The 25,318-nt window shown below is 42.4% G+C and overlaps 2 protein-coding genes across 5 annotated transcripts in view; both read left to right on the plus strand.

Moving 5' to 3' along the window:
* Window positions 1-2,700, plus strand: part of LOC126984014 (UDP-glycosyltransferase UGT5-like) — a 13,759-nt gene extending 11,059 nt beyond the window's left edge. For all 4 annotated transcript variants that reach the window (XM_050837346.1, XM_050837348.1, XM_050837347.1 and 1 more), the window contains 4 exons: window positions 215-379; window positions 503-725; window positions 842-1,061; window positions 1,228-2,700. In XM_050837346.1, the coding sequence (XP_050693303.1) occupies window positions 215-379; window positions 503-725; window positions 842-1,061; window positions 1,228-1,507 (888 nt within the window). In that variant the 3' untranslated portion in view covers window positions 1,508-2,700. The remainder of the gene's footprint in view (window positions 1-214; window positions 380-502; window positions 726-841; window positions 1,062-1,227) is intronic.
* An 8,687-nt stretch (window positions 2,701-11,387) lies between these two features.
* LOC126984015 (UDP-glycosyltransferase UGT5-like) lies at window positions 11,388-24,904 on the plus strand. The gene is made up of 9 exons (XM_050837350.1): window positions 11,388-11,473; window positions 12,775-12,822; window positions 15,349-15,522; window positions 20,338-20,589; window positions 20,674-20,907; window positions 22,832-22,996; window positions 23,121-23,343; window positions 23,460-23,679; window positions 23,851-24,904. Exons 2-9 carry the CDS (start codon window positions 12,814-12,816, stop codon window positions 24,128-24,130), a joined length of 1,557 nt encoding a protein of 518 aa, XP_050693307.1. The 5' UTR covers window positions 11,388-11,473; window positions 12,775-12,813; the 3' UTR covers window positions 24,131-24,904.
* Window positions 24,905-25,318: the final 414 nt, after the last annotated feature.

Genomic DNA, 25,318 nt, shown 5'->3' on the forward strand with positions numbered 1-25,318 from the left:
ACGCGATCATAGAATTTTCCAAGCTTAACTATTTTATGCTTCAGATGAAACTGACCATTCAATAGGGCTTGACAGTCATGTTGTGAGTGCTAATACCATAAACACATTCAAGAAGAGGTTGAAATCCTTACGTTTTTTTGTTCTCAATCTTTGTTTCAGAAGCATCAGAGATTATTCATTCTGCACCTTCCATCTTGTGACAATTCTATTCCAGATCTCAGCTCAGTTCCCGGATCTGCCGCCGCTGCTGGAGATCGAGAGAAATCAAAGCCTATCACTGCTGAACACTCACTTCAGCATCTCGACCATGGTGCCACTGTTGCCCTCACAGGTAGAGGTGGGCGCCATGCACTGCCGCCCAGCAAAACCCCTGCCAGAGGTAAGCCGCAATTGGTAACTTGATACTTCTTACACCCATCAATGGCAGTTAATGACAGCACACAACACGCAGCCAAATTCTTAGATCATTCCTGGATGTGCAGCTTCTCCTCCAACACTGCAGGACATGGAGTCGTGGATCGCAGGGGCGGGCACTGAGGGCGTCATTTACTTCAGTCTTGGCACTGTCGTACGCGGTGAAACCATGCCGCCGGAGTACCGCCAAGCCTTCCTAGAGGCATTCCGTAGACTGCCGCAGCGAGTCCTCTGGAAGTACGAGGGAGAGCTGGAGGGCGCGTCAGATAATGTCATGATCAGCAGCTGGCTGCCCCAGCAGGACATCCTCGGTGAGTACAGGAGTAGGGGACGCCGCCAAGATATGGCACTGTCACTGGGAGTCTCATTCATGTCGTGTTGTGTTGGGGAGCCCTGGCAGGTAATCTAACTAGCCGTTGTCCCGCAGCTCACAACAACGTGAAGGTGTTCATCTCCCACGGTGGCCTTCTCAGCCTTCAGGAGTCCATCTTCCACGCCACGCCACTCCTCGTCCTCCCCGTTTTCGGTGACCAGCCAAGGAATGCCATGTATGTGGAAAGCTCGGGTCTGGGTCACATGATGGAGTGGGAGGAACTTACTGCTGACAGGATCATCGACGCCCTCACGGATATTATAACCAATTCAAGGTGTTAATGTTATTCTAGTATCTAATTTTATTATAACGTAAGCTTTTGGCATGCATTTTATCATAATTACAAAATAGTAAAACACGAAAGAAATTCTTGGTGTGGTGAAGTAGAAGCAAAGAGTAGTAGTGCTGATGGCTTCGTTTTGTGTGTCGTCCTTATTCAGGTATAAAGAGACCGTGTCGGCAATGTCGGCGTCCTTGAGGGATCAGCTAACAACGCCGCAGGAGCGCGCCGTCTTCTGGACGGAGTACGTGATACGCCATCGAGGGGCGCCGCAGCTGAGGTTCCCGGCCACCCAGCTGTCCTGGGTGGAGTTCCTGCTTCTGGACGTGGTGGGCCTCCTGCTGCTGGCCCTACTGATGCTGTTGCTGCTCCTGCGTCGTCTACTTGGGGCAGTCTTTGGCAGTGTCTTCAGAGGCTACATGAAGAAAAAGAGAGAGTGACAAGTGGCAAAGTGGGGCTTGTTTGAACGTGATGGTTTATATTAGAGAAACTGTAATAACAGTGAAAAAATCAGGTTATGAACACCACTGATTGCCATGGCTCGAACCCGGGCCTTTTGAGTAGAAGTCTGGGCAGTATACCGACCGCCCTACCTATGAGCTAAAAGGTCACCGCGCCAGAGGCCGCAAAAGTGGCCTCTGGAGCGGTGACCTTTTAGCTCATCGGTGGCGTGGTCGGTATGCTGCCCAGGCTTCTACTCAAAAGGCCCGGGTTCGATCCCCGGCACTCAGTGGTGTTTATTACGGGTGATGGTTCATAACAGGGGTACTCAACTATTATAAGTAAAGGTCCAGTTAGACAAGTTCAAATGTATGCAGAGGTCCGGATACGTATTGTAGTTGAACCCCAGGCTTCAGAAATAGAAAAATATAATTAAATAATATGAAGGTCCTGGCGATGGATTCTTGTAAGTGTATTTCCTAGACTGACTATTGGCCCTATAGTCAGTCCAGGAAATATACTTGCTAGAATCCTTCGCCAGGACTTTCATGTTATTTAATATTTTTCTACTCCTGGAGTCTGGGGTCCACATACAGCATTCAGGTCGCCAGTCGAGTAGCCCTGGTTTATAACAACATTATGTGGTACAGTAATGAATTGGGGAGAGAAATGAACTGCCTTGGCTTACCGTATGTAAATTACTCATTTCACACAATAATGCTTTCTGTGAAACTGTTGTTAACTACCACCAGCCGTCGGTGGGCAGCCATACGTATATTTCGTTAGAATTGTGTGTCGGCATGGACGCATGTCAGTGTTGTGCTATTTTTCTAAGGACCAAATTATTTTCAAGTTTTTTTATGAGTGAAGTGTCTTACATTGGTGAATATAGCAAATGTGTTTCATAAAACCCACGAATCTCTCTCTCTCTCTCTCTCTCTCTCTCTCTCTCTCTCTCTCTCTCTCTCTCTCTCTCTCTTATTAAACAAGACAACAGAGGTATAACACCTATTAGAAGGACGTGGAGTTTCATGAGCTTAAGGTGACCTCTTCCTTGAGGGCACCTTTTTCAAAGCTTACTCTAGAGACAGAAACATTTTTAGTTTGTGTCTGTGACTCCCCTTTATGTTCACATTGTTTGTGGTCACTGCCAGTATAGGCGACACCAAAGGTGGGCAAAGGTCATTACGTCCACCTCTCTCTCTCTCTCTCTCTCTCTCTCTCTCTCTCTCTCTCTCTCTCTCTCTCTCTCTCTCTCTCTCTCTCTCTCTCTCTCTCTCTCTCTCAATATAAATATATATATATATATATATATATATATATATATATATATATAGAGAGAGAGAGAGAGAGAGAGAGAGAGAGAGAGAGAGAGAGAGAGAGAGAGAGAGAGAGAGAGAGAGAGAGAGAGAGAGAGAGAGAGAGAGAGAGAGAGAGAGAGAGAGAGAGAGAGAGAGAGAGAGAGAGAGAGAGAGAGAGAGAGATATCAGTGGTGGGCACCGATCACTTTTTTGCTGTTCCGGTCCCCGATCATCCGATTAGTTTGGGCAACTGGTCCGATTCCGATCATCCGATCATTTTTTAAGTACTGCTGTTCCGATCACCATTCCGATCATCCAATCATTAAAACTTATAAAATATACTATTATTTTTTTAAATAATAATTACAAGAAACACCTATTTTAGGCGTTCTTTAAGTAATAATTTCAAATAAGTAATAACTTCATTATTTGCTTATAAATATCTTTATTTTTCCTCTTTCTTTTGGTATACAGGACATGGTAAAGAAAACATGTTATCTTTACTTCTTATTTTAGCCAATTATTTAAGTCTACCCTTTTTATTCATTTTATGAAAGTATGAAAAAGGAATATGTTCGCTATTTTAACTTTTGTTTGAAGTTGATTTAGGTTCATGACAAACATTTTTCAACTTTTTAATATTTTATCATCGATATCTAGGAAATATTCTTTACTATTCAATAAAAAATAAAAAAAACGAGTGATAGTGATCATTAATCTCCTATCCTTCCTGATTAAATAGCTTTCTGAATAAAAAATATTAGTCATTAAATAAATTAGTTACAAGAAGAACATAAGCAATAAGGTTTCGATTTTAAGTGAGCCGGTGTTGTGTCATATGCCATTCACGTATCCTAAGACATCCCATCCTGATCTGAGCATGCGCGGAACCCGATGTTTACAAACACAGTGTTGATATCGTAGTTTGTCCAGGCAAGATGGCGGCAAGACAACATGGCAGCTTTTATGGGAAAATGGCCAATTTCAAGAATGACATGGACCCCATAATTCAGATAGCCTACCATTAAATGGAGAGAATCCGAGAAACATGACCATCAATCAGAAGAGAGTGTAGGTTATCTCATTTATCACATATACTGACATACAAGGGGTGTAGGGTACCTCATTTATCACATTTACCGACATACAAGGGGTGTAGGGTACCTCATTTATCACATTTACCGACATACAAGGGGTGTAGGGTACCTCATTTATCACATTTACCGACATACAAGGGGTGTAGGGTACCTCATTTATCACATTTACCGACATACAAGGGGTGTAGGTTATCTCATTTATCACATTTACCGACATACAAGGGGTGTAGGGTACCTCATTTATCACATTTACCGACATACAAGGGGTGTAGGGTACCTCATTTATCACATTTACCGACATACAAGGGTGTAGGGTACCTCATTTATCACATTTACCGACATACAAGGGGTGTAGGGTACCTCATTTATCACATTTACCGACATACAAGGGGTGCAGGTTATCTCATTTATCACATTTACCGAAATGCAAGCGGTTCAGGTTATCTCATTTATCACATATACCGACATACAAGGGGTGAAGGTTATCTCATTTATCACATATACCGACATACAAGGGGTGCAGGATATCTCATTTATCACATTTACCGACATACAAGGGGTGTAGGTTATCTCATTTATCACATTTACCGACATACAAGGGGTGCAGTTTATCTCATTTATCACATTTACCGAGATGCAAGGGGTGTAGGTTATCTCATTTATCACATTTACCGACATACAAGGGGTGTAGGTTATCTCATTTATCACATTTACCGACATACAAGGGGTGTAGGTTATCTCATTTATCACATTTACCGACATACAAGGGGTGCAGGTTATCTCATTTATCACATTTACTGAAATACAAGGGGTGTAGGTTATCTCATTTATTACATTTACCGACATACAAGGGGTGTAGGTTATCTCATTTATCACATATACCGACATAGAAGGGGTGCAGTTTATCTCATTTATCACATATACTGACATACAAGGGGTGTAGGTTATCTCATTTTTCACATATACTGACATACAAGGGGTGCAGGTTATCTCATTTATCACATATACTGACATACAAGGGGTGTAGGTTATCTCATTTATCACATTTACCGACATACAAGGGGTGTAGGGTACCTCATTTATCACATTTACCGACATAAAAGGGGTGCAGGTTATCTCATTTATCACATTTACCGACATACAAGGGGTGTAGGTTATCTCATTTATCACATTTACCGACATACAAAGGGTGCAGGTTATCTCATTTATTACATTTACCGACATACAAAGGGAGCAGGTTATCTCATTTATCACATTTACCGACATACAAGGGGTGTAGGTTATCTCATTTATCACATTTACCGACATACAAGGGGTGCAGTTTATCTCATTTATCACATTTACCGAGATGCAAGGGGTGTAGGTTATCTCATTTATCACATTTACCGACATACAAGGGGTGTAGGTTATCTCATTTATCACATTTACCGACATACAAAGGGTATAGGTTATCTCATTTATCACATTTACCGACATACAAGGGGTGCTGGTTATCTCATTTATCACATTTACTGAAATACAAGGGGTGTAGGTTATCTCATTTATTACATTTACCGACATACAAGGGGTGTAGGTTATCTCATTTATCACATATACCGACATAGAAGGGGTGCAGTTTATCTCATTTATCACATATACTGACATACAAGGGGTGTAGGTTATCTCATTTTTCACATATACTGACATACAAGGGGTGCAGGTTATCTCATTTTTCACATATACTGACATACAAGGGGTGTAGGTTATCTCATTTATCACATTTACCGACATACAAGGGGTGTAGGTTACCTCATTTATCACATATACCGACATAGAAGAGGTGCAGGTTATCTCATTTATCACATTTACCGACATACAAGGGGTGTAGGTTATCTCATTTATCACATTTACCGACATACAAAGGGTGCAGGTTATCTCATTTATTACATTTACCGACATACAAAGGGAGCAGGTTATCTCATTTATCACATTTACCGACATACAAGGGGTGTAGGTTATCTCATTTATCACATTTACCGACATACAAGGGGAGCAGGTTATCTCATTTATCACATTTACCGACATAGAAGGAGTGCAGGTTATCTCATTTATCACATATACCGACATAGAAGGGGTGTAGGTTATCTCATTTATCACACTTACCGACATACAAGGGGTGTAGGTTATCTCATTTATCACATTTACCGACATAGAAGGGGTGCAGGTTATCTCATTTATCACATTTACCGACATACAAGGGGAGCAGGTTATCTCATTTATCACATTTACCAACATACCTCATTTACCACATTTACTGACATACAAAGGAAGAAACTTTCATATTTCAAGCAATTTTCAAATTCAGAACATACGTCAACATTTACTTTTAAAAAGACATATCGCGATAGGCAGTCGACAAAGACACGGTACCGTGTCGCAATTCATCCACTCTTTGTTTGTAAACAAATCCCGTGCATGCGCAAATTGGATGGGATGTCTTAGGATACGTGGATGGCAGATGACACCACACCGGGTAGGACACGTAGCAATGGGTTTAAGTTGGATAAGTTCAGGTTCAACAAAGACATAGGCAAGAATTGATTTACCAACAGAGTGGTGGATGAGTGGAACAGACGTAGAAGTCATGTGGTGAGCGCCAACACGATAGATACATTCAAGAAGAGGTTAGATAAGTTCTTGGATGGGAGGGGTATGGGGCGTTAGTTTGGTGCCGTGGTCTGGGCGGCATGTTGCGCTGTCTCGCGAGACCTTCCTCCTCCTCCTCCTCTTGTTGCGGGGGGAGCCCGAATGGTGGGTGGGGGGGTGGGGGAGTCGAGGGAAGCCTTCCCCCCAGTTAAGAAGGTGGGGGGGTCGAGGCGGGGCGAAGCCCCCATTTTAGCTTAGGTCTTGTTGCTTTCCCGAAAATGAATTGCCGCTGCCGCCATTAGAGGGTGGTAATACTGCAGCAGAAAATGCATAACTGACAACTGGGGCAGGCCACTCGGTTACTGGAGTGAGCGGAAGCCCACTACTGCAGCCCACACCACACTGTCATGGCGTCGTGTAACAAGTCCCGCCAAGCAAATAAAGCGACTTTGCGCCTGCGCGTCTCGTTCACGATACCTTACCAGGATTAAATAAATTAACGATCAATAATTATCGCTTAATTTTATAAATAAAGACGCTTATTGAAGTAACTATTTAGCAACGTGTATAAAAATAATTATAAGAAGTCCGCAGTCACTTGTTGCCATGACAACGTTGACCACTTTCTTTTTTGTGATCGGTGATCGGAAGTTAGTTTGTGAAGTTCCGATCTCCACAGTCCAATTACCTTTTACAAAGATGATCCAGTCTTTGTATTCCGATCGCCATTTGCTGTTCCGATCAGATCGGATGATCGGACTGATTATCGGAAGTACCCAGTCCTGATATATATATATATATATATATATATATATATATATATATATATATATATATATATATATATATATATATATTACATATGGCCTATAGCGCCGGTGGCTATTCTTTATTAGGGGCCTGATGGCCCAAGGCCTACGAGAGGGCCTTGTCCCATCAGGCCTTGGATGGTCGGCCCGAGCCCGTCATGGGGCAAAGCAATTTTTCATAGTAGCGCCATTATTCTTGGCTCATGCTGTCCCGGGGAGCACATTCTTGATTTCACTTGGACAGCTTCTTCTAGAGTCCGGGTTGATAGGTGGTCTTCAGGACAGCATGTGGGTAGTCTTAGGCCACTCGGCGGTGACTGAAAAATTCCAGGTTGAAGCGTGGGGATTCAAACCCGCATCATCCACAACGTGGCGAATTGCGGGGCCGGCACGCTAACCGCTCAGCCACCGCCTACCCAATGTTATTATATTGTAAAATTTGGAAACGTTTAGAAGGAGGATCGGCTGGTAAGTCATAATAGGTACTCTCAAAATATAGTTAAACAGTTTAAGAAAACAAAGTGAATATATATATATATATATATATATATATATATATATATATATATATATATATATATATATATATATATATATATATATATATATATATATGTATGTATATTTACGTCTTGGCCTATTGCGCCGGTAGGCTTCTTCCCGGTGGATCCTGATGGTCGGTCCAAGGCTCCTTCCCGGTGGGGCCTGATGGTCGCCCTAGCCCGTTCTGGCGCAGGCGACTGTTTATAGTGGCGCCCTCTTGCATTGGCTCATGCTGCCCTCCCGGAGCTCATCTTTAATCCTAGAATCTAGAGTCCGGGTTGATAGGTGGTCTTCTGGACAGCATGTGGGTAGTTTTAAGCCACTCGGCGGCGGCTGAAAAATCCCAGCTTGATGGCACCGGTCTGGGATTGAACTCGCGTCCTCCTGAAAGCGGGGCCGTCTTGCTATCTGTTCAGCCACCGCCTACCCACATATATATATATATATATATATATATATATATATATATATATATATATATATATATATATATATATATATATATATTTTTTTTTTTTTTTTACAGCTAAGGAGAGTGTTCAAGGGCATAAAAAATATTAAAAAAAAGCCCGCAAGTCACTGCTCCTGAATAGAGATCAAAGGAGTGTCCAAAAAGAGAGGTCAATTTCCGAAGGAGAGGTGTCCTGATACCCTCCTCTTGAAAGAGTTCAAGTCGTAGGCAGGAGGAAATACAAATGAGGGAAGATTGTTCCAGAGTTTACCAGCGTGAGGGATGAAAGAGTGAAGATGCTGGTTGACTCTTGCATAAGGGGTTTGGACAGTATAGGGATGAGCATAAGTAGAAAGACGTGTGCAGCGGGGCCGCGGGAGGGGGGGAGGCATGCAGTTAACAAGTTCAGAAGAGCAGTCAGCATGAAAATATCGATAGAAGATAGAAAGAGAGGCAACATGGCGGCGGAATTTGAGAGGTAGAAGACTATCAGTATGAGGAGGAGAGTTGATGAGACGAAGAGCCTTTAACTCCACTCTGTCAAGGAGAGCTGTGTGAGTGGAGCCCCCCCACACATGAGATGCATACTCCATACGAGGGCGGACAAGGCTCCTGTAAATGGATAGCAACTGTGCGGGGGAGAAGAACTGGCGGAGACGGTACAGAACGCCCAGCCTAGAGGAAGCTGATTTAGTAAGAGATGAGATATGAAGTTTCCAGTTGAGATTTTGAGTTAAGGATAGACCGAGAATGTTTAGTGTTGAAGAAGGTGATAGCTGAGTGTTGTCGAAGAATAGGGGATAGTTGTTTGGAAGATTGTGTCGAGTGGATAGGTGGAGAAACTGTGTTTTTGAGGCGTTGAAGGACACCAGGTTCCTCTTGCCCCAATCGGAAATAATAGTAAGGTCTGAGGCTAAGCGTTCTGTTGCCTCCAGCCTTGAATCGTTAAGTTCCTGTGGAGTGGGTCTTCTATTAAAAGAAGTTGAGTAATGCAGAGTGGAGTCATCGGCGTAGGAATGGATAGGACAGTTCGTTTTGGAAAGAAGATCATCAATGAACAAAAGAAAGAGAGTGGGAGATAGGACAGAACCCTGTGGGACACCACTGTTAATAGATTTAGGGGAAGAGCAGTGGCCGTCCACCACAGCAGAAATAGAACGGTCAGAAAGGAAACTGGAGATGAAGGTACAGAGAGAAGGATAGAAACCGTAGGAGGGTAGTTTGGAAAGCAAAGATTTGTGCCAGACCCTATCAAAAGCTTTTGATATGTCCAGCGCAATAGCAAAGGTTTCACCGAAACGACTAAGAGAGGATGACCAAGAGTCAGTTAGGAAGGCAAGGAGATCACCAGTAGAACGCCTGGGGAACCCATACTGGCGATCAGATAGAAGGTTAGAAGTGGAAAGGTGCTTTTGAATCTTCCGGTTAAGGATTGATTCAAAAGCTTTAGATAGACAGGAAAGTAAAGCAATAGGGCGGTAGTTTGAGGGATTGGAACGGTCACCCTTCTTAGGCACAGGCTGTACAAAGGCATACTTCCAGCAGGAAGGAAAGGTAGATGTTGATAGGCAGAGACGAAAGAGTTTGACCGGGCAGGGTGTCAGTACGGAAGCACAGTTTTTAAGGACAATAGGAGGCACTCCATCAGGTCCATAAGCCTTCTGAGAGTTGAGGCCAGAGAGGGCATAGAAAACATCATTTGGAAGAATTTTAATAACAGGCATAAAGGAGTCAGAGGGGGGATGAGTAGGAGAAATATGCCCAGAATCGTCCAGGGTGAAGTTCTTACAGAAAGTTTGAGCGAAGAGTTCAGCCTTAGAGACAGATGAGACGGCAGTGATGCCGTCAGGGTTAAGGAGAGGAGGGAAAGAGGAAGAAGTGAAATTGGAGGAGATATTTTTGGCTAGATGCCAGAAGTCACGGGAAGACTTAGAAGATGCAAGATGTTGACATTTTCTATTGATAAAAGAAGTTTTGGTAAGTCGGAGAATAGATTTGGCACGATTCCGGGCTGAAATGTAAAGGTCAAAGTTAGCGGGTGTTCGAAGGCTCTGGAACCTTTTGTGAGCTGCCTCTCTATCTTTAATAGCACGAGAACAAGCATGATTAAACCAAGGCTTTTCAGCATGAGGAGTAAAGAAAGAACGTGGAATGTATGCCTCCATTCCAGAGACAATCACCTCTGTGATGCGCTGGGCACACACAGAGGGGTCTCTCTCCTGGAAGCAGTAATCATTCCACGGGAAATCGGAAAAGTACATCCTCAGGTCGTCCCACCGAGCTGAAGCAAAATGCCAGAAGCATCGCCTCTTCGGTGGGTCCAGAGGATGTACACGAGCGATAGGACAGGATACAGAAATAAGGTTGTGATCGGAGGAGCCCAACGGAGAGAACAGTTTGACAGAGTAAGCAGAAGGATTAAAGGTAAGGAAGAGGTCTAGAATGTTGGGCCTGTCTCCAAGACGGTCGGGAATACGAGTAGGGTGCTAAACCAACTGCTCTAGGTCGTTGAGGAGAGCAAAGTTGTAGGCTTGTTCACCAGGCTGGTCAGTGAAAGAGGATGAAAGCCAAAGCTGGTGGTGAACATTGAAATCTCCTAAGATGGAGATTTCAGCGAAGGGAGAGTGAGTCAAGATGTGCTCCACTTTAGAGTTCAAATAGTCAAAGAATTTTACATAGTTAGTAGAGTTAGGTGAGAGATAAACAGCACAGATGTATTTAGTAATAGAATGACAATGGGAAGAGTCTTTGAAGGGCTTCAGCACCCTCCTCGTTTCCCATATATCCTCACCGGGAGTAGCTCACGCCTGTTCGGTAGGTGTCTTCCTACCTACTCCTAATATATATATATATATATATATATATATATATATATATATATATATATATATATATATATATATATATATATATATATATATATATATATATATATACACACACACACACACACACACACACACACACACACAAGTAAATTTTACTGAGTAAACATTCCTCACGCCTTTCTACTGACACTTGGCATTATTGCAGTGATGCGGCAGTAAGGGAGACGTGGATACCCAAGAAGCACTCGTCCAGTCACACAGTCCGGTTCAGTCAAGCTCCGTCGCACCTCTTCCTTGTCAACTATTTACAAGTTGGTGTTTTATCACGAAAGATGGGGGGATAGGGGTACTTAGATGGGTTATCTTATCTATACAACTTGAATGTTGCCTTGGTTGTTTAAAAAATTGCTTTGAATACATCAGTACTGTCGTTAAGAAACCTTCAGCGAAGGAGTTGCAAGAAGATGCAAGGCATGTAGCTTCATGCACTTCTGTTGAGTCAGCCGCTGCCTCCCTGCCTCTTTGCATTTTATTCTCGTTTTGAAAGTTGGAAGAAGTCAATCATACTCAGCCAGTCATGAAATCTTTGATAATCGAATAATGTTGACTTTGTCTATAAAGTAACACACAATTGCTCTACCGCACAAAACTTCACTACAGTAGCATTACTATTTCCTTTTCGTCTTCGATTAATGGCAAACGACGTGTTGTATAATGATATCTGATTAGTGCTTGATATGATTCCCATTCTTCATGAATTATCCACAAAGATGTACATGTAACGTGTAAAAATGTACATTGTTTATGAACTCTGGTGATAACTTTGATATTTATCTTTTTTTACATTCTGTGTCAATTAAAAATTAATATATTTCCGAGCTTTCTCTCAACTTTATGTTCCTTTTCTTCTTTGGGAAGCAAGGTGACGGGACAGAGCTGTTATTTTCTATGATATATCGTTTGTTAGTGGATCAGCTGCTGTGCACTGACTGCAATAGTTGGTCAGAAAGATAGTTCACAGCGGAGGATGACTAATTAGTTCTCCTAGACAGCCATTCATCTTGACATGGCGACAATAATGGTGGCACTTGGCAACTTATTCCACATGAAGAAGACCTAGTATTGTTAATTTTCAATACCTCCATCCCGTTGCTTTTTGTCGTTCAAAGGGTAATGGTGAATGATAACAAAGATCACAGCCTTGACCGTTGTGCTATTTGGAGTCGGAGATAACGAACAGTCATATCTGTGGTACTGAACATCAACCTTCGGGGAAAAATAACACTCTCCAGGTGGTGAACATCGCAATGCCCCTTGGCGTCACCACTGATGACGAGCTTACCTGAGTGGCTCAAGTCACCATGATTTCAAAAGCCGCCACATACCGTATCTACCTTCTCAGGCTACTGACATTACCGTGAGCTTACATACATTTACAAGATCTTTACCCTAACCAAGCTCAGGTACGCCTCACCTGTCTCGTCACCATCCCTCACAACTACTACTACTACTTATACTACTACTACTACTACTACTACTACTACTACTACTACTATTACTACTACTACTACCATTTTTTTTTTCTTTTACGCTCTGCCTTTGGCGCCTGCAGGTTTTCTTGGTGGGGCCTGATGGTCGGCCCCAGCCTGTTATGGCGCAGGTGAGTGTTTACAGAGGCCCCATCTTGCTTGGCTCGTGCTGCCCCCCCCTCCCCCCGAGCTCATCTTTGATATTCTCTTTAGACTACTGCTACTACTAATAATGATAACAATAATAATAATAATAATAATAATAATAATAATAATAATAATAATAATAATAATAATAATAATAATAATAATAATAATAATAATAATAATAATAATAGTAATAATAATAGTAATAATAATAATAATAATAATAATAATAATAATAATAATAATAATAATAATAATAATAATAATACAAATAATAATAATGATAATACTTCGATGACTACTACTACTACTACTACTACTGCAAATACTACTACCATTACTACCATTACTACTACTACTTCTACTACGACAACTACTACTACCACAAATACTACCACTACTACTAGTACTACTACTACTACTATTACTACTACCACTACTACCACTACTACTACTGCAACTACTACTACTACTACTACTACTACTACTTCTACTACTACTACTACTACTACTACTACTACTACTACTACTACTACTACTACTACTACTACCCACCAGCCTGTTCATCTTCCTATTATTATTAATGGTACACCTATTACAGATTGCACTTCCTTAAAATTGCTTGGTGTTACTTTTGACTCTAAATTAACTTTTGAAAAACACATACGGCAGTTGGAGGCATCAATTAAAAAAAAAAAAAAAACAGGGTTGCTTCGTAAATGCAAAAAAGATATATCAGGATGATTCAGTAATTTTACGGAATTTTTACTCATTCATCCTCACTTCCTTTGAATATTGCTCCCCTGTATGGCTTTCAGCTGCCAATTCCCATCTTCAGCTTTTGGAGAGGGCTTTCAATAATATTAGATTCCAACTACCCAACCTTAATATTACATTAGAGCATCGTCGGCTGGTAGAAAGTTTGACATTTCTATATAAAACTATTAGTACTAATGACCATCCCCTTCATAGTAAACTTCCCCCACCTTTTAACCATGTTTGTGCTATTAGGTTCACAGAATCCCTTAATAGTAGAGCTTTTTCATATATACGATGCAGTACTAATCAGTTTTCAAGCTCATTTATCCCTGCCCTAACGAAACTATGGAACTCTCTTCCAGAAGAGGTTGTTAATTCCTGTTCATCTAATTTATTCAAAAGTGGGGTTTATTATTTTTTTCTAAAACACCCTATCTCATTTCCATAGCTATGTTGGGCCCTCCTTAGAGACCCAATCACTTTTGGGGTTATAGTCATTTTGACTCTTCTTTGGGGCTCCCTCATAGTTTTGATAATAGTAATAATAATAATAATAATAATAATAATAATAATAATAATAATAATAATAATAATAATAATAATAATAATACACTACTACTACTACTACTACTATTACTACTACGACTACATACTACTACTATTACTACTACTACTACTCCTTACAATGCAGAATAATATATCAAACGTTGGTTTATCGAGGGCAAACGAGAGGGGAGGATTAGATACAGTTTTTACCTTTCCCCAAGATTTCCGCACAAAAGAAAGTTGATACAAACCTGTGTCAGGTATACCAGAAAGTGGAAAGCAAGTGTTTTTTGAGTCTGCTGAACGCTTAAACCTCAGAACACGTTATCATTCCTTAATAAAGTAGGAGGAACTTTGTGTCATTCATTGCCTCAAAAACTCAATTTCTCCACCTGTCAACTTAGACACAATCTTCCAAACACCCATCCCCAATTCTTCGACAACACTCAGCTATTCCCTATTCCCTCAGCTATCTTCTATACTAAATATTCTCGGTCTATCCTTAATTCAGAATCTAAACTGGAAAATTCATACTCAGTCTCTTGCCTAAATCAGCTTCCTCAAGTTTTTCCCCCCCTCACAGAAGCTGGCAATATACAGGAGGAGTCTTGTCCGCCCTCGAAGGGAGTTAGCATCTCATATTTGGGGGAGCTCAGAGCAAACTGCCCTTTTGGACAGTCAAGGGCTCTTCGTTTAATCAACTCCTCTCCTCATACTGACAGTCTTTTATCTCTTTAATTCCACGGCAATGGTGCCTCTCATTCTATTTTCTATGTTTTTTTTAATGCTGACTGCTCTTCTGAACTTGCTAACTGCAGACTTCTAACACTGTCACGGCCCCGTTGCACCCGAGTTTCTACTCTAGCTCATCTTTATACTGTCCAAATCCCTTATGCAAGAGATCATCAGAACTTATTTTTTTCGTCCCTATCACTGGTAAATTTTGGAATGCCCTTCCTTTGTCTGTATTTCCTTCTGCCTACGACTCGACCTGTTTCAAGAGATTATCAAGACACCTTTCCCAATGAAATTAACCTCTCCTTTGGCCACTATTCTCTGCTTCCTTTTATAAGGGCAGCGCGTATTTTTTTTTTTTTTTTCATTTATCATATGAACTTGAGTTGCTTTCTTTACTGTAAAATGAACGAGGAAAACCTAACCAAATAATTGACAAGGTACATCAAAGCTGGTCCTTTCCCTAACAGTTGAAGGTGGTGACGCTATGCATGCTGGCGGCAGCCCTAATGTTAACCTCCGCAGGGAATCTGCCGCCCCCGGAGAGGTCATACAAAATCCTCATGCTTCTTCCTGCCTCCTCAAAGAGTCACAGAAATGTGTTCATGTCCTTGGCAGAGGCTCTGGCAGTCCGTGGACACAAGGTGAGTCTAATCCTTCATAAGAGAAAAAATGAAATGTGAAAAAATGTGGAAAAACTCCAAATGTACACCATTCTAAGGGAAGCAACTCGGACTCTCTGAGTGAGAAGCGGAGCTCATCCTCTTTGTAATTGTATGTCACAGACAATGCTACTTAGACGTGTGGGGCGTGGCTCGATGTTTCTTTTCTAATCTTCAATTTTTTACCAATTCATCGTTCACAGCCACTTCACTCCCCCTACCTCCCTCCCCTGCCCCTCCTCGTCCCCGTTTTAACAGCCCCAACCTCTACTGGGTCCTTCACTGAGCTCTACCTGCCATCTGGTGGCCCTGGTGGAACTACCAAAATAAATATGCATGCGGCGTACGTCCAAATCATTTTTCTATCTTGTTTTTTGCTATTATTTAGAAATCACATATTTTTCTCATAGCTACGGTATAGAGATATTTGACTTACTAGTAGTATTTAAGAAACAGGGAAATGCAAGAAACAGGAAATTTAAATATATTTTTTTACCACATAAACAATCGTCACATGCTCTATGTTGTTTCTTTAAAGTTCCCTATAATGAACGTAATATTATAAGATGGTAGAGATGTATGTATTATGATCTAAATTAGAAATATTAAATAAGTTTAATACTTGCTGCCGGCAGCGTACGATATGCTTAGCAGCAGTGTAAACAACCTCCCGCGCTCTGATTGGAGGGCCAGAGGAAGGCATCGTGTTGAGGCAGCGGCGTGCCAGCCGGAGGAATGTTGATTGGCAAAATTTTCAACATTTCCTTCCACCACTACTATAAGATTTTGAGAGCGTGACACCATGCCAGACTTGTTTGAATTCTCTTTTCATGCATGATGGAAATATTTACCCAAGAGGCCGCACTGATGGATTCCTATTAAACACGGGATGGAGTGTTGTACGATATATCGATGAATGCTCTTATTTTCCCAACAGTGTTCATTACAAAGATACGAATAATGTACAGCACTCAGATTTGTTGGTGTAAACATGATAGTGACAATTACAGCTCTGGTGTTTTGCTAGTTTGGAAAGAAAAGTCAATTAAGCCTCGCTGGACCCCAGCACGCCGCAGGTTTGACTCTGGCAGAGGCTTCAGCAGGACCCAATGGACATGTTTCCGGTCAACATATTTATTTCAAATTCTGTCTGTATGGATAAACTAGGCCCTAAATTCAGCTATGGTAATATTTTTTCTTCATGTAAAATAGTATATGTGGTATAAAATATGGATTAAAGTTGAGGAAAAATCACGTGACTTGGAAACGGGTGCTCATTGGTCGTGACGACACTAGGTACGTCGGGCGGCCGCCAACTTAATGTTTCTCCGAGATTTCGTATTGTGGTGTATGTTTCAAGTGGCTAGCAATGCCTGGAGACGTAACCCGCAGTCGTTGGTGCTTCGTGCCAATGTGCAAGAGTACGGACAAAAGTACTCCACGGAAGATATTTCTGTCTGTGCCAGTGAGTGAATCCTGTAGTAAGGAAAAATTGGTGGCTGGCTGTTCGACGACAGCTCCCAGTGCGCCAGTTAGGTTCCAACAGTCTTCCCCGGTCCAGATTAGGTTCCTCCATTGTTTTCTCTAGGTTAGATTAGGTACGTTTCCCTCATACTAATGTTAAGTCAATCTTGATTATTCTCTTTAGTCTCCCCTCGGACTAACTCAACTATTATCTCTACTGTCACGTCCTCTGATTATAAAATATTGGTCTGCATTCGTTTTCTTCTTATTCATCTTCAGGCGTTGATTCTCTCTCTCTGACGTTCCTGAGTCATTGTTTTCTCTAGGTTAGGCTAGGTAAGTTTCCTTCATACTAATATAAATCCAACCTTGATTATTCTCTTTAGTTCCTCCTCCGACTAACTTTTAATCGCGAACGCAACTATTCTCTCCACCTCAGTACTGTCTCGTCCTCTGATAATGAAATATTTGGCTACATTCGTCTTCTTGTTCACCTCTCTCTCTCTCTCTCTCTCTCTCTCTCTCTCTCTCTCTCTCTCTCTCTCTCTCTCTCTCTCTCTCTCTCTCTCTCAATAAACATATATACTTTCAAATATGTTCATACATACACCCTCTGAGAACCTATAGCCCATTACTGAAGGATAAGTTTTGAGGTACGCTAAAGAACAGAGGCGAATCGGTTGATTTCACTCCCATTTTACTATAATAATATAACATATTTCCAACACTCTTAAGGTGTTCCGTAAGCACCTATAATATACCTGTTGGGTGCAGTTTGGAGCTGGAGTGGCCATAGCTGATAAAAAAAAACAATGGTAAATACTGGTACTGTCGTCTGCTGTACTCCGCTACAGCCTGATGACGTCACGAGCTATAATTTCGACGGAAACAGATATTGATAAATCGTGGGAGGCCTTCACCACAATATTGAACAATGCCACAAGCATATGCGTACTCTATCGTAACAGACGTTCAACTTTTAAGAAGAAACCCAAATGGTGGAATAACGAAATTCAAAATAGCCTCTCTTAAAAAACGCGTATATAGTAGATACATATCAACTCAGAGTGAGACTGACAAACTAGAGTTAGACAGAATTCGCCGCGAAACCAAGAAATTAATAAAACGAAGCAAGAAAAATCTTGAAGAATATATATAGCGGAAACAAGTAAATCTAATCCTAAAGGATTTTTTAGCTTTGTTAATAAAAAGTCACTCACTTGTAGTATCGGACCGCTTGCTAATGACAATGGTAACCACACGAACGATGAAAATAAAATGGCTACAATCCTAAATAACTTTTTCGCATTTAAAGTAAGCAAAGCTCCTGGTCCATCCAGGAAACTATCGAACAATTAGCCTGACATCGATTGTTTGTAAGTTAATGGAGACTATCATTCGCGACGATATGGTGAAATTCTTCGAAGAAAATAATATAATAAATAATTCGCAACATGGCTTCCGTAGTAAACGTTCGTGTTTAACTAACTTAATTGATTTTTTTCATTATATTTTTGAGGTGTTCGATGAAAGCAGATCAGTAGATATCATATATCTGGATTTTCAAAAGGCATTTGATAAGATCCTCCATAAACGATTGCTCAGTAAGCTATTGGGCATTGACGCATGGTATCTCGGGTAACATTCACAACTGGCTTGTGGACTGGCTCTCTGAGCGGAAACAGAGTAATTCTAAACGGTGTTACATCTAACTGGCTCGATGTCAGAAGCGGCGTACCTCAAGGATCAGTGCTTGGTCCCATGCTCTTCTTAATTTATGTTAATGATATCGATGATGGGCTCACTTACAAAATATCAAAATTTGTTGATGACACAAAAATCGCTAGTAAGGTAACAACGACACACGACGAAGAAGCATTGCAATCAGATCTAGATCGACTTGCACGATGGGCCAATCAATGGCAAATGAAATTTAACGTTGACAAATGGAAAGTGTTACACATCGGACACAATAACAATCGCGTTCAGTACGTAATGAATGACCAACAACTCTCTGCAGTAAGTAAAGAAAAGGATCTTGGAATCACTATATCAAGCGATTTAGAGCCCAGTCAGCATCGTTTAGAGGTAGTTAAAACCGCAAACAAATTGGTTGGGTTCATCGGACGAGTCTTTAACAATAAATCGGAAGAAATAATATTAAAACTATAATTCGCTGGTTCGACCCCATCTAGAGAACTGTGTATACTTTTGGTCTCCCTATTACAGAAAAGACGTATATAGAAGAGTTAAAACGGGTTCAACGGAGAATAACAAAAATGATTCCTATATTGAGAAATTTATCTAATGAACAAAGATTTACAGAAGTAAATTTATTCAGCCTATCAAAACCAAGAATCGAGGCGATATAATAGAAGTGTTTAAAATGTTTAAAGGATTCAGTGATATCAAAGGGGAAGATTACTTTACAATTGATCGATCAAATAGAACAAGAAGAAATCACAATTTCAAGATAAGTGGTAAAAGATTCTCGTCGCACGAAGCCAAACACTTCTTCGATTGAGTCGTTAATGTTTGGAACTCTCTACCCTGTGATGTCGTTGATAGTACAACAGTTACGGCCTTCAAGAATAGATAAGACACGTATTTTGAATCCAACCAGCAACTAAAATATTACTCATTGTCGTAATAACGTTAAGTTCTTTCGAATACTGGTGTCCTTGTCCGTTTTTATAGCCCGGGTAGTGGTAGCAGTAATAGTAGTTCTTTCCTCTTTCCTACATAATTTCCATGCAGTTTTTCCGTGCTGCATGGTTCCTTTTCCTTTCCTGCCAGCTTTTGCTGGAGGGATTGGGGGGTGGGGAGGAGCCTTCGCCTTTGCTGTCCTTCATCTTCCACCTTTGATTAGATAGATAGTGTAGCTTGTCACAAACAGCCTGGTGAGGACCATCAGGTCTGCTGTTGTTTGTTCTTCCTTTGTGTGCACTGCCTTCCCATCTTTATTCTCCAACTCCCTTTCTCATATATTTCTTCGTTTATATCATGTTTTTTTCGTCACCGTGCGCGCGCGCTCTCTCTCTCTCTCTCTCTCTCTCTCTCTCTCTCTCTCTCTCTCTCTCTCTCTCTCTCTGCTTCCCCGTCTTAAACTATAGTCCTCTTATTCTCACTTGGGATTTGCAGGTGTGTCTGGGTGGGGAATGATGGGGTGGGGAAGGGTCACGACGGTGGACTCTCAATGGTCTTCAATGGAAAGGCTGAGGAATTAGAAGAGCTGCCTCTTGGCCAGCCCCTCGTGTACGATTGTCACTGGCCATGACTACCAGTGGCCACTAGACTTCCGAGCCTCGATCAAAGCAACAATTCCACCCACAGATTGTGATGCTCACTGGTTTGCCGCCATCATCAAAGAATCCAAACATCACTGAAATAAACCACGGACTACCTTTCCCAGATGACTCAAGAAACAGGTTCAAGATGAGTAAACACGGAGTTGGTAGTTTAAGCAGGTACAAAAATATTCTGCCCGCCATCGCACGGGAACTATACAAGGTGCCAGCGGTGAAGCAGCTGTATGAGAAAAGGAAAGACTTTGACCTCATTGTCGTCAATCATCTTTTCAGTGAGGTGAGTGTCAAGACAGCATCATGTGGTCATATCAGCCTCGCCACTACCGTGCCACAGCTTCACCGACCATCCTCTTGTCCACAGCCCACGTACCCGTTTGTGCACGAGGTTCCGTTCATCATGGTCGCCCCTCCCGGGATGGACTCCCGCCAAAGTGCTGTCCTGGGCAACGTACTCAACCCGTCATACGTTCCGAACCTTCTCATAAGCTACCCCTTCCCCATGTCCATGTGGCAGCGGATCAAAAACATAGCCATGCACATATATTTGCCTTTCTATTGGAGAAGTTGGGCTATTGTTCCATTAGTGCAGAAAGAGGTTAGTGAAAAGCTGCATTTATTTTTTTTACAGCAAAGGAGTCAGTTCAAGAGCATAAAAAAGTAAACAATAATGAAAAAAAGCCCGCTACTCACTGCCTCTAAAAAAGAGTTAGAGGAGTGGCCGAAAGATAGGTCAATTTTGGGAGAAAAGATGTCCCGATACCCTCCTCTTGAAAGAGTTCAAGTCGTAGGCAAGAGGAAATACAGATAAAGGAAAATTGTTCCAGAGTTTACCAGCGTGAGGGATGAAAGAGTGAAGATGCTGGTTAACTCGTGCATAAGGGATTTGGACAGCAAAGGGATCAGTTTGAGTAGAAAGTCGTGTGTGGCGAGGCCGAGGGAGGGGGAGAGGCATGCAGTTAGCAAGTTCAGAAGAGCAGTCAGCGTGAAAATATCGATAGAAGATAGAAAGAGAGCCAACATGGAGGAGGAGAGCTGATGATACGAAGAGCCTTAGACTCCACTCTGTCCAAGAGATCTGTGCCAGTGGGGCCCCACCACACGGGAAATGCATACTCCATACGAGGACGGACAAGACCCTGTTTATGGATAGCAAATGCGCAGTGGAGGCGATACAGAACGTCCAACCTCGGGGAAGCTGATTTAGTGAGGCAGGAGATGTGAAGTTTCCAGTTAAGATTTTGAGTTAAGGATAGACCGAGGATGTTTAGCGTTGAAGAAGGTGACAGCTGAGTGTGGTCGAAGAATAGGTGATGGGTGTTTGGAAGATTATGTCGAGTCGATAAGTGGAGAAATTGGGTTTTTGAGGTATTGAAGGACACAAGGTTCCTTCTGCCCCAATCGGAAATGATAGCAATGTCTGAGGTTAAGCGTTCTGCAGCCTCCAGTCTGGAGTCTTGTAATTCCTGTTGAGCGAGTCTTCTGTTGAAAGAAGTTGAATAAGGCAGAGTGGAGTCGTCAGCGTATGAGTGGATAGGACAGTTTGTTATGGAGAGATCACTGATGAAAAACAGGAAGAGAGTGGGTGATAGGACAGAGCCCTGTGGAACACCACTGTTGATTGGTTTAGGGGAAAAACAGTGACCATCTACCACAGCAGAGACAGACCGGCCGGAAAAGAAACTGGGGATAAAGGAAAAGAGAGAGGGATAGAATCCGAAAGAGGGCAGTTTAGAAAGAAAAGACTTGTGCCAGACTCTATCGAAAGCTTTCGATATGTCTAGCGCAACTGAGAAAGTTTCATCAAAACTGTTAAAAGAGGATGACCAAGAATCAGTTAAGAGAGTAAGAAGATCGCCTGTAGAGCGTCCCTTGCGGAACCCATACTGGCGATCAGATAGAAGGTCAGAAGTGGAAAGGTGCTTTTGAATCTTCCGGTCAAGGATTGATTCAAAAGCTTTAGATAGACAGGAAAGTAAAGCTATAGGGCGGTAGTTTGAGGGATTAGAACGGTCACCCTTCTTAGGCACAGGCTGTATGAAGGCATACTTTCAGCAGGAAGGAAAAGTAGAAGTTAACAGGCAGAGGCGAAAGCGTTTGACAAGGCAGGGTGTAAGCACGGAGGCACAGGTTTTTAAGGACAATAGGAGGCACTCCATCAGGTCCATAAGCCCATAGGGTCTCTCTCTCTCTCTCTCTCTCTCTCTCTCTCTCTCTCTCTCTCTCTCTCTCTCTCTCTCTCTCTCTCTCTCTCTCTCTCTCTCTCTCTCTCTCTCTTCCATTCCAAGGCTTAGAATCCCTTGCCTCACTGTCTCGAGATCGGGACTCATCTTCCCAAATCATGTCTATGAAACAGTCATTCTTTATACCATTTTAGAACTCGATCATTGTAGTTTCCCCCGGCTCTGTTATTTTCTGATTCATATGAGACAACGACTCTATAGCGCTGTATATTCTATATATTCGAGCGCTTCAGAGATTACTCGCTCTGAACCTTCCATCTTATGACAATTCTTTTCCAGATCTCAGCCCAGTTCCCGGATCTGCCGTCGCTGATGGAGATCGAGAGAAACCAAAGTCTGACACTGATGAACACTCACTTCAGCATCTCCACCCCGGTGCCCCTGCTGCCCTCACAGGTGGAGGTGGGCGCAATGCACTGCCGTACGGCAAAATTCCTGTCAGAGGTAAGTAGACATTGGTAATGTGATATTTGTCACACCCATCAATGGCAGCAAATGACAGTACACAACACGCAGCCAAATTCTTTGATCATTCCTGGATGTGCTGCGTCTCTCTTCCACACTGCAGGACCTGGAGTCGTGGATTGCAGGCGCGGGCACTGAGGGCGTCATCTACTTCAGTCTAGGCTCCACCATTCGCGGTGAAGCCATGCCGCCGGAGTACCGCCAAGCCTTCCTAGAGGCTTTCCGTAGACTGCCGCAACGCGTCCTCTGGAAGTATGAGGGAGAGTTGGAGGGGGCGTTTGATAACGTGATGATCAGCAGCTGGCTGCCCCAGCAGGACATCCTCGGTCAGTACAGGAGTAGGGGACGCCGCCATGATATGACACACTGCCATTAGGAACCTAATTCATGTGTTGTGTTGGGGAGCCCTGGCAGGTTAACCTAACTAGCCTTTGTCCCGCAGCTCACAACAACGTGAAGGTATTCATCTCCCACGGCGGCCTTCTCAGCCTTCAGGAGTCCATCTTCCACGCCACGCCCCTCCTTGTCCTCCCCATATTCGGTGACCAGCCAAGGAATGCCATGTATGTGGAAAGCTCGGGTCTGGGTCGCATGATGGAGTGGGAGGAACTTACTGCTGACAGGATCATAGACGCCCTCACGGATATTATAACCAAAACAAAGTTAGTGGTGAACGTTACTCTAATATCTATCTTCATTATAATATCAGCTTTCGGTATGCATTTTATCGTTTCTACAAAATAGTAAAATACGAAGGGAATTCTTGGTGTGGTGAAGTAGAAGCATAGAGTGGTAGTGCTGATGGCTTCGTTATGAGTGTCGTCTTTGTTCAGGTATAAAGAGACCGTGTCGGCAATGTCGGCGTCCTTGAGAGATCAGCTAACAACGCCGCAGGAGCGCGCCGTCTTCTGGACGGAGTACGTGATCCGCCACCGAGGGGCGCCGCAGCTGAGATGCCCGGCCACCCAGCTGTCCTGGGTGGAGTTCCTGCTATTAGACGTGGTGGGCCTCCTGCTGCTGGCCCTGCTGGTGCTGCTGCTCCTCCTGCGTAGTCTACTTAGGGCAGTCTTTGGCGGTGTCTTTAATGGCTATATGAAGAAAAAGACGGAGTGATGCGTGGGAAAGTGGAGCTTGTTTGCACGTGATGGTTCCTAACAGGGGTACTCAACTATTATAAGTAAAGGTCCAGTTAGAGAAGTTCAAATGTATGCAGAGGTCCGGATACGTATTGTAGTTGGACCCTAGGCTCCAGGAGTAGAAAAATAAAATTAAATAACATGAAGGTCCTGGCGATGGATTCTTGTAAGTGTACTTCCTCGACTGACTGGCCTTATGGTCAGTCCAGAAATTACACTTGCTAGAATCCTTCGCCAGGACCTTCATGTTATTTAATATTTTCTACTCCTGGAGTCTGGGGTCCAGCTACAGCAATCAGAAGGTCCGGATTTCGGACCGCGGGCCGCCAGTCGAGTACCCCTGGTTTATAACAACAGCATGTGGCACAGATAATGAATTGGGGAGAGAAACGAACTGCCTTGGCTTACCGTATGTAAATTACTCATTTCACACAATAATGCTTTCTGTGAAACTGTTGTTAACTATCACCAGCCGTCGGTGGGCAGCCATACGTATATTTCGTTAGAATTGTGTGTCGGCACAGTAGCATTACTATTTCCTTTTCGTCTTCGATTAATGGCAAACGACATGTTGTATAATGATATCTGATTGGTGCTTGATATAATTCCCATTCTTCATGGATTATCCACAAATGTAGCGTATAAAAATGTACATTGTTTATGAACTCTGGTGATAACGTTGATATTTTATTTATTATTTTTTTTTTTTACATTCTGTGTCAATTGAAAATTAATATATTTCCGAGCTTTCTCTCAACTTTATGTTCCTTTTCTTCTTTGGGAAGCAAGGTGACGGGACAGAGCTGTTATTTTCTATGATATATCGTTTGTTAGTGGATCAGCTGCTGTGCACTGACTGCAATAGTTGGTCAGAAAGATAGTTCACAGCGGAGGATGACTAATTAGTTCCCCTAGACAGCCATTCATCTTAACATGGCGACATAATGGTGGCACTTGGCAACTTATTCCACATGAAGAAGACCTAGTATTGTTAATTTTCAATACCTCCATCCCGTTGCTTTTTGTCGTTCAAAGGGTAATGGTGAATGATAACAAAGATCACAGCCTTGACCGTTGTGCTATTTGGAGTCGGAGATAACGAACAGTCATATCTGTGGTACTGAGCATCAACCTTCGGGGAAAAATAACACTCTCCAGGTGGTGA

This window comes from Eriocheir sinensis, chromosome 55, assembly GCF_024679095.1.
Source record: "Eriocheir sinensis breed Jianghai 21 chromosome 55, ASM2467909v1, whole genome shotgun sequence".
Taxonomy (NCBI): Eukaryota; Metazoa; Arthropoda; class Malacostraca; order Decapoda; family Varunidae; genus Eriocheir; species Eriocheir sinensis.